General features: G+C 38.6%; 1 protein-coding gene across 1 annotated transcript; it reads left to right on the forward strand.

The window, feature by feature from the left end:
• Positions 1-705: 705 nt before the first annotated feature.
• LOC122333667 (collagen alpha-2(IX) chain-like) lies at positions 706-12,703 on the forward strand (the record flags this gene model as incomplete). Its single annotated transcript, XM_043231367.1, has 22 exons — positions 706-762; positions 1,058-1,111; positions 3,908-3,961; positions 4,128-4,181; positions 4,661-4,714; positions 4,796-4,849; positions 4,945-4,998; positions 5,088-5,141; positions 5,788-5,841; positions 6,320-6,364; positions 6,474-6,527; positions 6,609-6,662; positions 6,756-6,809; positions 7,278-7,349; positions 7,745-7,780; positions 7,910-7,954; positions 8,046-8,078; positions 9,158-9,304; positions 10,121-10,175; positions 11,023-11,211; positions 11,307-11,384; positions 11,464-12,703. Coding segments are annotated over 22 exons (1,557 nt in total), but the record flags the coding sequence as incomplete, so codon positions are not given.
• Positions 12,704-13,285: the final 582 nt, after the last annotated feature.

Consider the following 13,285-nt stretch of genomic DNA (forward strand, 5'->3'; position numbering starts at 1 on the left):
AATATATATGGAATCCTAGAAAAGAGAGAACCACACACTTGGATTAAGTTTGAAAATAAATAAATAAATAAATAAATAGTAACTGTTATTGAGAATGTGGTTGAAAAGTTGATTCATTTAATTTGCTGTCAATTTGTGTGTATATACATATTAATAATTCAAAAAAAGTTCAGTCCTTGTTACTTCCAAATTGCTCATTTTATTCCTTAAATCCTTCTTCTTGACTTCCTTTTCATGTTTGTCTTCTCAAACCAGCCCTTCTCTGTATTTGGTTTCTCTCAGAGTTTGCCCTGTTAGACCTCACACACCCCTTATTGATCTTAGTGTTCATAGATTTTTCTAATGAGCTTCATTAAAAGGGTGCCATCAAAGGCTTCTGCCCATTAGCACCTCTCTGGATCACAAAGCTGAGCGGGTCCCAGGGCTGTGATCTGCAGCCAGTCTGCCAGGAGTCTGCTCAGCTCTGGGGGATCACATGGCAGACTGCTTGACTGCTTCTCCTCCGGCCTGTAGCGCCCAGCTGGAGCACTGTTCTGTCCGGATCAATCCTTATCATACATTTACTGTAATTAGAGGGCTGGTGGTCTGAGATTTAGTAAAAAAAAAAAAATATATGCAAGGACTTTTTCACTCAGCTGATTGTTTAGCTTGTGTGACCTGGAATGTTGCACTTTTTTAAATTGATTTTTCGGATGTGTGTTCTAGTGTCCAACCAACTGTCCACCTGGACCAAAAGGTCCTCAGGGCCTACAGGGAGTGAAGGTCAGTAAGTTAACATGTCATATTTTTCTTAAGTTTCTTTGTTGTGAATTAATGAGACTTAAGTCTATGGTTAAAGGGCATTTCAAAGGCCTTTCTCATGGCCTTTCAACCGTTTTCCCCATGACTGCATTTACAAAAAACAAAACCTGCAATAAAAATGTTGCTTAAGCGTGTCCTTCCATTACGACTGCACACGAATGTTTTGCATCATAGTTGTTGCTACACCTGTACATAAAATGATGTATTCACAAATCATTTTGTTTAATGACTGAACATGAAATAATTTTCTTCACAGGGACATAAAGGTCGCTCTGGGGTACTGGGAGATCCAGGAAGCATTGGAAAATTGGTATGTTTTTCTTTTATAATATTGTTTGTTGTATTAATAATAATAATAATAATAATAAATGGTTTTACACACACACACACATACACAATAATTTAACATAACAATAATAACACTTCACAATAATATAGAGTTTAATATAATATTGCTTAGCTCCCCTTGTTAACATGAACTAACTATATGTTTTTAATGCATTCATTTCTAATGTAATTTTAACATCAACTAATATTTTATTTAAAAACAAAAGTTGTATTTGTGAATATTTCTTAATCAACCTGAGCTAACATCAACAAACAATGCACAGTTATAGTTTAATTACATAACATTAACAAACGATGAATAAATATCGTAACAAATAAAACGGTCATTGTTGGCTATTATTAGTCAGTACATTAACTGATGTTAACTAATGTAACCTTATTGTAAATTAGTATTATTTTATTATTATTTTTTATTAAGAATAAGAATAATAATATGTAATATGTGAAATAAAAATGTTAATTTGAAAACCCTTTTATAATATTATATAATATTTTTTTTATTTTTTGTGATCGATCTATTCATGTAATAGCCTTGCACAGAAAACGTCTCTAGGTTACATATGTGTACTCTGCAGCAATACACAATTTTTGTAACACCCCCTGTTTAACCACTCTCTGAATTATGTATGTATTCAGACCAATGAATGCTTTGGGCTTATAACCAATAAGCTATAAATACTGTTTTTGAAGAAATGTCTTGTTCCCTCTGGAAACTACTGTTACATATGTAACCTAGAGACATTCCGCTTCAGGAACTTGAGCTGCGCCAATCCGCAATTTTGGGAATGAGATGCCTACGCCGCCAGAATTTCAAGTCCCTGCGTAGTGTGTTTGTCAATAGCACAACCATGGCAAAAGGACGGAGAGACCAGGAGCAGTATAGATGTCGAGGTCATAGAACCTGACGAAAGTGCTTAAGAATTGGCAGATTTCTCTTAGACTGACTGTAACATAGAAATAACTGATCAGATTTTCTCCACATGATAGCTCTGTGCTTGCATTGGACACGTGCAATTTAGTTTCTCTTGGTCAGGCTCCTAAAAAGGAGAAGGGCAGTAAGCCCTGAGTACTCTGGGCGGGAGTAAAAGATGGTGCCCCCCACCTGTGAGAGGAGATCCCTCTTGATCTCCCACGAAAAGCTGTCAAGGAGGGATATCAGGTCCGAGATCTATATTCAGCCTGGCCATAATAGGGGTACTAATAACAGTCAGACTCCATCCCAGCACTCTTTCTCCAGAACCCTTGTGGGAAAAGCGTTCAGGGGAAAAGCATACAGATGAAGCCTCGGTCAAGTCTGAACCACGGCATCCAGCCCCAGGGGAGCTGGACGAACTAGAGAAAACCAGAGGGGACATTGTGCAGACTTTCGAGTAGTGAAGAGGTTCACCTGACCGAGGCCAAACATTCTCCAGATTAGCTTCACCACCTTGGGATGAAGCATCCATTTCCTGGGCCTCGGCCCTTGTCCCACACCACACTTAGATAAGTGGTTCTCTGTAATGAAGAAAGCACACTTTTCTTCGCATTTAGGGTTCTTAACCCCAACTCTTTCACATAGGCGTGAATGACATCTCGATGTTGAACCTCCACTTGTTCTGATAGAGCCAAAATCAACCAATCATCAATGTAATTGATTTTGTGGATGTCCTGGAGTCACAAATGAGCCAGAGTTTTATCCACATACTTTGTAAGAGTTCTGGATGAGAATGCTAGGCCGAAGGGAACAACCCGAAATCGGTAAGCTTCGCCCCTGAAAGCGAACTGTAGGAACTTCCTCCACACAAAGGCAGTGTGTGCCCCCGCTGTGATGTAGCGAGGGCAAGAACTAGCACACAACCTGAACTGCTGATTGCTGCTCTCCACCTTATTTTTCGGTCTTACTGAGTGCTTTTAACATGTTTAATAGACAGACAAAAGTAAATAATACAAACACACACAGAGCTCTTTGCTGAATGACGGACGCTGCCAGTGTCTTCACCTCATGTGAAGCTTTTATAGCTTCCTGGTCATACGTCATCTCGTCCATGACTCACAAAATATTTGTTGGTATGATTGCACACATGACTCAGAGTGTGGTTACGCTGGGGGTGTTCCCAAAATTGCATATCGTCGCCGCTTGAGTTCCTGAAGAGGAACTAAATGGAGCATACACTGTGTAACCACAGAGGGGTGCACATGAGCACCTTTCTGAACCATAAAATGACATGAAATTTAAACTTCATTAATGGCATATCGTAGTGTGTGATTGGTTGGTAAAATTAAAGAAACAATGTTTACTATTAAGCATCCAGATCATGCTTTGAGGTGCCCCAGCATCTGTCGCCTAACACAGCGTCCATCAGTAGAGCAGGATTACGAGTTAACGAAGCCCCTCAAGACATATAACTGCTTCTAATCTGAGTGTGACTCACAGAACAGAACACAATGACCCAGATGAAAGGAAAAAGGGGCCGGCAGGTACTGAGAAGCTACTGCGCTGTGAATTAATCAGACTTAATGAGCCCCACAAGGACATTAGAATGGACTATAGGGACAGAGCGGATTTACCCATAATGCAGAGCACTATTGTCCAAGCTCAAGTCTTTGGGATGTGCTGACTTTAGGATCGACTATCAAATTCAGAACTCGCATCTCTAAAGCGCATAACCACAAATATATTAAAAATAACATTAAAAAAAGAAGGTCAAAATGATAAACCGCATATTATCCAATTTTTGTCTCCTAAATATCGGTTTCATCCCTGCATTCTCTTCCTTAGGGCATAAAGGGCGAATTCGGCATCTCCGGTGAACAAGGAATACCAGGCCCTCCAGTAATGTATTTATTTCTGTTTTAGTTTGACTTTAGATATTTTATAATTTAAGCCTCTGCTGCTGTTACGTCATGGCAAGTAATTGTAGCAGTACCTTTTATGAGGGTCCTAGAGGAGATCACCTGTGGAATAAAATATCTGCTTCTCCCTGTTACAATAACCTTAGGGTCCACAGGGTCTGAGAGGGTATCCAGGAATGGTGGGGCCCAAAGGCGAGTCGGTGAGTCATAGATCCCAAAATATTACTTCTTATGTCCTTATGCATACCCTATGGTTTTGACTGGTCTGAGGAGATATGTAAATGGATAAAGAACAGGTGACAGCATCTCTTTTGCTGCTGAAACTCAAAATATGTTGTTGTTTGTTTAATAAGCTGTAATAAAATAAAATATAAAATGTTAAATAGACAACTGAAATATCTGTGGCTAATTTTATTACACAGTCTTTGTGTGTGAGATGAGACAATAATTTTTTACATATAAGTGCATATAGCTTATTTTTAAGCTTCCCCACAGAATTGTGCGTACGGGTTGATTTGCATGTGTTTTATTATATTCTGAAAAAACCCAGTGGAACGTAAACAAACATTGCACTTCAGTTGCATTTGTAGGACAGCAAATCTCAACTGACTGGATTTTTATAAAAAATTTTTATAACAATCTGTAAAAGCTTAAATGTGATTCATAACCTCTGTGACAGGGACCACGTGGTTATAAAGGGATTTTAGGACCAATCGGCATCCCTGGACGCCCTGTAAGTATCGTTTGAATACATTTCATTTTCATAACCATAAAAAAACACATAAAAAAACGAGAATCTTACTGTGCGTTGCAGGGTGAAGAGGGACCCCAAGGACCACCTGGAGAGCCTGGTGACAAAGGCGAAATTGTAAGTATTATTAATATTACTTACATCTATCCATCCCATCGTTAATTTGTCTTTCTACGTGTTAATTTATTAAACTTTTGCTCTTGTTCTTGCAGGGAGAGCGTGGAGTTCGAGGGCCTCAGGGGGTGGTCGGAAAGAAGGGAGAGAATGTAAATAAAAAGCTACCTAATTTAAATGCTATTTAAAATACATCTCCTCAATTTATGCTTCTAATCTTGTGATTAATGTTCATTGTCAGGGTCTTCCAGGAATTGATGGAAAAGATGGCACTCCTGGTATCCCAGGAATAAAGGTATGAATGACTCTTTTTCAGCTCTTAAATCAATTCCCATAGCAGCCATCATTATTCAAGAAGACACATGACATATGTAAAGTATAATGCACATTTAGACAGAATGAGCAAGTCTTCTTTCATCCTGAAGGGCTTGATTTTATCAATGTCAGTGAATAGTTAACTGTTCATGATCCTACTTATTATACACCCAGTTACTAAAAAAAAGTATCAAACAATTAAGCTCATAAAAGGTTTTTTTTGCATAATATATTTGTGTACTCTGTATATTTATTATGTATATATAGATACACACACATCATGCATGTATATATTTAAAGAAAAATATGTTAAATTATTATATTACAAAATATGTTAAATTATTATACATTATTATCTTAAATATAGTCCAATTCTAGCTATTAACTAACATTAACTTTGACTCTTGCCTCCTTTGACTCCTAAAGTTCTGCTTATCAGTAGTTAGTAAGGAAGTTATTAAGCGATATTAGGGATGTTGAATATGCACACTATGTGATTCATAAATATGAATATACAGCCAATATGTTAATACTACTGTATGCATGCTAATAAGCAACTAGTTAATTGTAACAATCGTTCACTATATGTATATAATTTATGAATACTGCGTTGTACTTTTTTTTAGGGAGCTGCAGGACAAAATGGAAGACCTGGAGCCCCTGGGCATCAGGGAGATGCTGTAAGTATAATTTCATACTTCATTATCCTTTCTATATCATATACATAGTAATTGTCAGCATTGGATGTGCAGGAAACCCTTTCCCATCTACCTCTCATCTGTCTATTGTGCTCCCTTTGTTAAATGAGGGTGATTAAAGATAAATAAAGTTAAAGTTTAGAGTATTTTCTGCCTACTGTCCCAGTGTGACATTCTTGCCCTGACTATTTCGGAGCCTAAACCACCTTGAAATTGCTCCCGCTATTAACTATTCATCATCATCATCAAACATGACTCTCCTGGTGACTTGGGGTAATGGAGCATGCTGGTTATGATACAAAACATCACAACGTACCTGCGCAAGCCATAATACAGGCGCCCTCGCTAACAGGATGAGTTATTGCAGCCTTGTTCTGATATCAGCACAGAGGACAGACATGACGGAGGTCTGCAGGGGTCACTACATTCATTCTTCATGCAATTCTTCATATTTTTTTAGGGTTTGCCTGGTATGCCTGGAGCCAAGGGTGAAATTGGAGTTAAGGTGAGATTATGCGGTTATTTTATGAATGCCTACGCGGTTTTTGTTGCTGTACTATCCAGCAGTGCTTCATTCTGTTCTTTCAACTGTTTATTTGTTCTTTTGAGTTTAGGGTGAGACCGGACCCAGAGGCTCGATGGGAATGCAGGGTTCTCCGGGACCTCAAGTATGTCACATCATTCAAGGCCAGTTTTATGCATAATTCATTACTTTTTCTGGCTTCTCATCGTGTTTCCTTTTCTTTCAGGGAGAGCCTGGTCCTCCAGGGGAAGCTGGCATGGAGGGAGTACCAGGACCAAAGGTCAGTGGACATTCTCACTGACAAATTATTTCATTAACATGAAGGAAACGCTCTTTTTTTTTTTTTTTTTAATTTTCACTTTGTGTCCAATAGGGTGACAGGGGCGAAAGAGGAGCAGTTGGGCCTTCTGGTATTGTTGGCTTGCCTGTAGGTGTTTTGTTTTATTATTATTTTATTTAATTATATCAGATTACTTTTTCTGCTGGTTTTCCCAGACTCAAAGAAATACAGAAAAATTGTGAATTACAGACAAACAAATAAATAATAGAAAAATGATATGCATTAATAATGCCTTGTAATGCACCTTACAATGCACTGGGATGGTCCCATTAATAATTTTCGCCACAGTTATGATACATTAGAATACTTATCTACATATGGTTATACCTTTTGCAAGAACAATGCACATAAAACACAATAAATGAACTGTTTTGTATTAACAAGGAATCTACAAATATTATACACGCATTTTAACCTCGATTATGAGTACGTGTAACAAGAAATAATGCTATACAGCATAGATTATGAATGCCTTTTTCATTATGCATTATACACACAAACACAGATTATATATAATCCATGTTTCTCAAACTTGTTTCTCTGTTATATCTACAGGGCAGTAAGGGAGAGAGGGGACCCATGGGCGTCCCAGGTGCTCAGGGTCTAACTGGAACTAAGGGTGACAAGGTTTGTGACCATATAAACAGTGATTAATGGTCAGTGAACTGTCTTCCTGTTTAAACTGATGAAGTCTGACCACATGGGGGCAGTCTTGACTCACCATTTGACTCTTTTCACTAGAGGACATCTATGCACTTAGATAATTCATGTCCATGTTTCCAAATAATACCCCTCAATTCAGTATGAAATATCCTCTTATGGACACTTTAATGTTTGTTGTCCTTTAATCTACAATATCCTTGCCGTTTAATACATTGAATATTGGCAGTAAAAGCCAGCTGATTTAATGTGCTCGGAGAGTTTACGGTAAAATAAGATATTACCAACAATAAATTCCATGCGCCTCACCCATTAGGGCTGACACTGAGAGATATCTGATGTACAATTGCGTCTCCTTACAGGGATTCCAAGGCAAAGTGGGATCAAAGGGAGACGTTGTGAGTATACCCTCAGATAAATACATACATATATTTATGGAGTGAAATAGAAACCATACATCACGGTGCACATCATAAAAGATAACGACTGAAGGTGACATTGATGGATCTCACCTGCTTCTTTCGCAGGGTGATCCTGGAGTAGAGGGATTGGCTGGGGAGAAAGGAGAGAAGGTAAATAAGACTGTAGTCGGATACATTTATTTAATATATCGGTTCCGGAGGACTTCTGTTCATCTCAAAATTGCGTCTCTCCATCTCACAGGGACAATCTGGGGAGCCTGGACCCAAGGGACAGGTAAGGACAGCTTGAAGAACACAGATAATGCTAGGTGAAATACATAATTTTGTTAGATCCTGCTTTTGTAGTTTGTTTTAAAATGGTGAAGGACATGACAAAGGTGGATACTTTATGCCGTCCCAGTTTTATGTGCACATTTAAACATGCCCTCTGACGTGATAACTTTTGCCCTAAACAATGGTGAGAGACAGGGACAGGGCTACTTTTCTGTCCTACAAATGGAAGAACATCTGTGAACATGGCATGTACACAGCACTTTTATTGATAACTAAAATGGAATTAAAATGACTAAAAATCTAAAATTTGCGTTTACTGAAATAAAGCTGAAATCAAAATATAAATAGTACATAAAAACGTGAACTTACGCAAAGAAAAAGAATAAAACCCTTAACATCATACTAACTGAACAAAAAATTTAATTAAATAAAATACATCCACGTTCTGAAATAAAATAGGCTGGCTAACTGAAATGCTAGATGAAAAGACTAAATACTAAAAGTAAAAATAAAACTGAATTAAAAATAATCGATGTCTAAATAGAAATGTTAAACTAATAAAAATGCACAACTAAAAGAGAAATGTTTAGAAACAATCAATAATATGAGTTTGCTCAAACTTCTTATTCTTCTGCTCAATTTCTTCACATTTTGGCATGCAACAAGAGTTATGCTACCAGATAATGATTTTCTCTCGGAAGACTATAAAATGTGCAAAAATAATTGTAATTATTAATAATACTTATTGGTAACAGTTTAGTACAGGGAACAATTTTTACTATTAAGTAGCTGTTTATTAGCATGCCTATTACTAAGATACTGGGTAGTACTTATAAAACACGTATTCTTCATGACCATTTTCTTCATCCCTAATCCTACTCAAAACCTAAACTTAACACCTACAAGTCAAGTATCATATTTACATTATTTTTGCTATTCTTTTTTGTATAACTAGCGGTAAAGAAATTACATGTTTCCCCTTTCAGATCCATTTTTTTTTTGTCTTCAGCCAACATAAAACAACTATATTGAACACCCCTGTTTCTTTATTTCTTTAATTGCTGCCTCCTCTATCAACAGCAAGGTGTGACCGGCGATCAAGGGCACAACGGTCCTACCGGAGACCCCGGTAAACCAGGAGACCAGGGTCCTTCAGGCTTACCCGGTCCACGTGGCCTGCACGGAGAAAGAGGAGTTCCAGGGATGCCAGGAATACAAGGAGCACCTGTAAGCGTTGAACAGCATCAACAATCCCCAATAATTATTTCCATCACAGAATTCCCAAACTACATTTCCCAACAAACAACTCTATTTACCAGAGAGCAGCATTTTTGCCTCCAGTACAACAAAGCCAAAGTGTTGCACAAGTCAGACATGCTGCAGTAGCACAATAGAAAAACACTTGCAGAAAATAATAAGAACTCTTAGTGGTGAGGAAGATTGACTCAGACACTTTCTCTTTCACACTTTTAAAGGCATAGTTCACCCGAAAATGAAATCATTTACTCCCTATCATGTGGTCCCAAATCCAAATGGAGATGTTTAGTTTCTCCACTTGCTCTTTTCCAAATAACTAACAGCTGTGGGCTATTCACTTTCACTATATGTGACCCTGGATAATAAAATCAGTCAGAAGTTGCATAGGGTATAATTGTAGTAGCAATTATGCCAAAATTCATTAGAATATTAAGTAAAGACAATGTTCCATGAAGATATTTTGTACCAAAATTTGGGCAACTTTAAAGGTGATTTTCTCAAATATTTAGAATATTTTTTTAAATAGTTGCATTCTAACAAACTACACATCAAAGTATATCTTATTTATTCAGCTTGATGTATGAATCTTAAGTTCCAAAAATGGACACTAGTGGCCGGTTTTATGGAAAAGAAAAGAGGAAAAGAGGATGACATATGGAAAAGAGGAGCTAGGGCATTCTTCTAAACTTATTTTGTGTTCCACACAAGGAAAGAGAATAAATGATGACAATATGTTTGATGACTCGGCATAGTGTGTTTTCCTCATTCTTATGATTTTGTTTTCAGGGTCGTGATGCTACAGATCAGCACATCATTGACGTGGTCCTGAAGATGCTTCAAGGTGAGTAACAGTCATTGTTCTTTCTGTAAACGGCTGCGATCCAAATTGGCTGCAATCAGCGTGTCAGGAAGAGGGCAGCTGTAATCTATTGAGCTAAACCTACACAGTACTTTTCATCCCCCGAAATGTATTAACGTGCATCATCACTCCTCAGGGACAGCTTTCCTGCCAAACACTGCGGACTGTGTAGTCTGCAGCTATTTATTTGCTGTTCAAAACTGACTTGCACACGGTTCTGTTTTCTCTGGGATTGTCGGTCTCTGCTCTCTGGCCTTCTACTTTGCAAGAGAGAGATGACCTGAACCGGCCCGTGATAACCTCCGTTGGCTCCCACCATTTTACAATGTGATCCCTCAGCCTTTCAGCCTGAGATTGCAAACATACCTTTACTTACACATACCCACACACTCACCTGAAGCGAGGGGAAGCGTTCGTTCCTCGACGGAAAATAGATTAGATGTGGAGATTTGGTCACTGTGACACCTTGAGAACCGGTCAACAAATGAATGTCCACCTCTGGATTGTTATCTTAATGATATTTACCCAATGTTGCAGGACACCCAGGGAGATGTGACTGTGTGCTAAGCTAATGTTCAACACTATTTGCAGGGATTCTTTTCGGGGTTGGCCACCTCCATCACACATTTTTGTATTCCACTGTTCTGCTTTTTCACTGCTGTTCTATGCAAACATGAGCTAGATGGATGAGTTTGACCTCTGCGATCACATTTAGCCTCTTTTGCAGTATTCCGCTCACACAGAATACGTTTTTCCATTTAACTCTTCTACTTTCTCATTGTTTTTGTTATAACAGCCTAGACATTTTGAACTTCTATTCTTCTGACAGAGAAGTTAGCGGCATTAGCGGTGAGCTCTAAGAGAGCCGTGCTGGGTGGAGCTGGTGTGATGGGACCTCCAGGTCCTCCAGGACCACCTGGACCTCCAGGACCTCAGGGACCTCATGGACTGACAGGCGGCCGTGGCATTCCTGGCATAATCGGGGGCTCAGGCCAGATAGGAAACACCGGCCTTAAAGGTTAAAATGCTTCTAAAAATCAATCCATATCTTGAGAAAATTCCGTCAGTCAATCTCATTACTTTAAACATCATCTCCATGTCTCTGTTTTGCAGGGAAGAGGGGTGCAAAGGGAGAGAGAGGAGATCCTGGACGTCCACATCCTGGCCAACCGGGACCACCTGGACTGCCAGGTAAGTTCAAAGTCCACTAGTAAAGTTTGAATTGTGTACAGGTGAATTGGTTTACTCAGCCGGCCTCCTTTTCTCACAGGTCCTCCAGGTCTTGACGGTGTTGCACGTGACGGTAGGCCAGGCGAGCGAGGACCCCAGGGTGCAGTGGGTGAGCCAGGCCGTTCTGGAAAAGCTGGTCCTTCTGGTCTTCCTGGATATTGTGAAGCAGCTGCATGTTTGGCAGCGTCCGCCTACACTTCTCCCAGATTACAAGAGGCGGGAACAGTAAAGGGCCCATCCACTTAAATCAAGCCCTCTACTGGGGCATAAGAACATCTGGGAGAGAAAGAGAGAGTCAGAAAGAAACAAAGAAAGGGGGAGAAGCATGGAAAGAGGGGCGCACAGGCCTACTCTTCAATGGACACATTGTGAGGGGGGAGGGAACAGCTGCTGCTTGATATTGTGAACTTTTTGTATGTATTAGGATTGTTAATATATGATTTGACATCTGCGGAAAGGAAGTGATAAGTTGGCAATGTCAGCCGCTGCTGCTCTGTCCAACCTCACAGTACAGAGAGATGTGAGAACATTGCCAGTGACATCACTGATGACATCATCATCGTGCACCCAGGACTAGAAGAACTATGAGAATGACATTCAAAAGGTGCTGTGTTTTTTTTTTTTTTTTTACTATTATCATGTTTCTGATCCAAACTCCTAAAAGATAAAGGATGATGGTGAGATTTTTAAATGCCAGGAAATTCCCCTATAATTGAACCAATAAAAAGTATTCAAAGCTACTTTATTAAAAGATTCATTTACCTTGTGCTGCTTCAGTGAACATCTTGCCCGGCTCGAGCTGATACCTCACGTGTACATCAAGTTCCTGTTTGTATTGTGCTCGTCTCCGCCATGAAGCAATGCCTTTGATCTGCTCTTCTAGGTTAGATGGTGACGTGCTCCCATTAACTTTATCCTCGATTCCATGCTGTAAATCTTTGTAAATGTGTATTAATTTTGTATGGACAGGGTGGGTTTAGAATATAAAACAGATCCAGAGCTAATGAATTTAATCAGCGTTCAGGACTCCAAACAATGCTCAGTCTTTCTGGTCAGTTACAAACCTGTATGCCACTTTGAACATACTGTGTGTCATGTACTTAGAGAAGAACTGATTATCTTCATTAAGACTATTTATTGTTCTTTTTTGGTTCGTCTGTAAACACTCAAGTTTTCTTGCTGATTGTTCAGAATTACCCCAATCAATAAAGAGGAACGTTTTGTAAAACTCAATGTTCTTCTGTATCGTAAAACATCTGAGAGACAACTTTGAAAGAACTTGCTTTCTCTCCTCTGGATCTCACACTTCTCTTTTGCTTTAATAAAATATATTAATTTCGACATCAAGCCTGGTTCGTGATAAAGCAGAAACCATTAAATGCACATGAGTACTATTTAATCATTTAAAGCGCTTGATCAGCGTTACTTTCTCTTGATGTTGATGTCACTATTGGGGAAAAAAGCTAAATATAACCAAACAGATGAAAATCTGTATTACTCCTTAAAATCTTTTTATTCCACAGGTCTGTAGAATTCTCAATTCTAATTGAGTAATCACATCTTTCAGCAGTTAGAAATTTCCCAATGCTCCCCATCATCATAACAATACTGGTCCATCATCTGGGTAACTAATGCTGCATTCTGTCACCATATTTTTATTTTTGGCGTTTTATCGGCACAGTTAGTTTTGCACGCACATATTATTAACAAGGCTATTGATGCTGACATATTTCCACTATTTTGTTGAATAGTTTTTTACTATTGTGCTATTAGAGTGTTGAAAACATATATAAATGATCACATTTAAATTAAGTTTTTGTGTATATATTACATGTGTGTGTATATACATATACATATATATA

This window comes from Puntigrus tetrazona, unplaced genomic scaffold (assembly GCF_018831695.1).
Source record: "Puntigrus tetrazona isolate hp1 unplaced genomic scaffold, ASM1883169v1 S000000321, whole genome shotgun sequence".
Classification (NCBI taxonomy): Eukaryota; Metazoa; Chordata; class Actinopteri; order Cypriniformes; family Cyprinidae; genus Puntigrus; species Puntigrus tetrazona.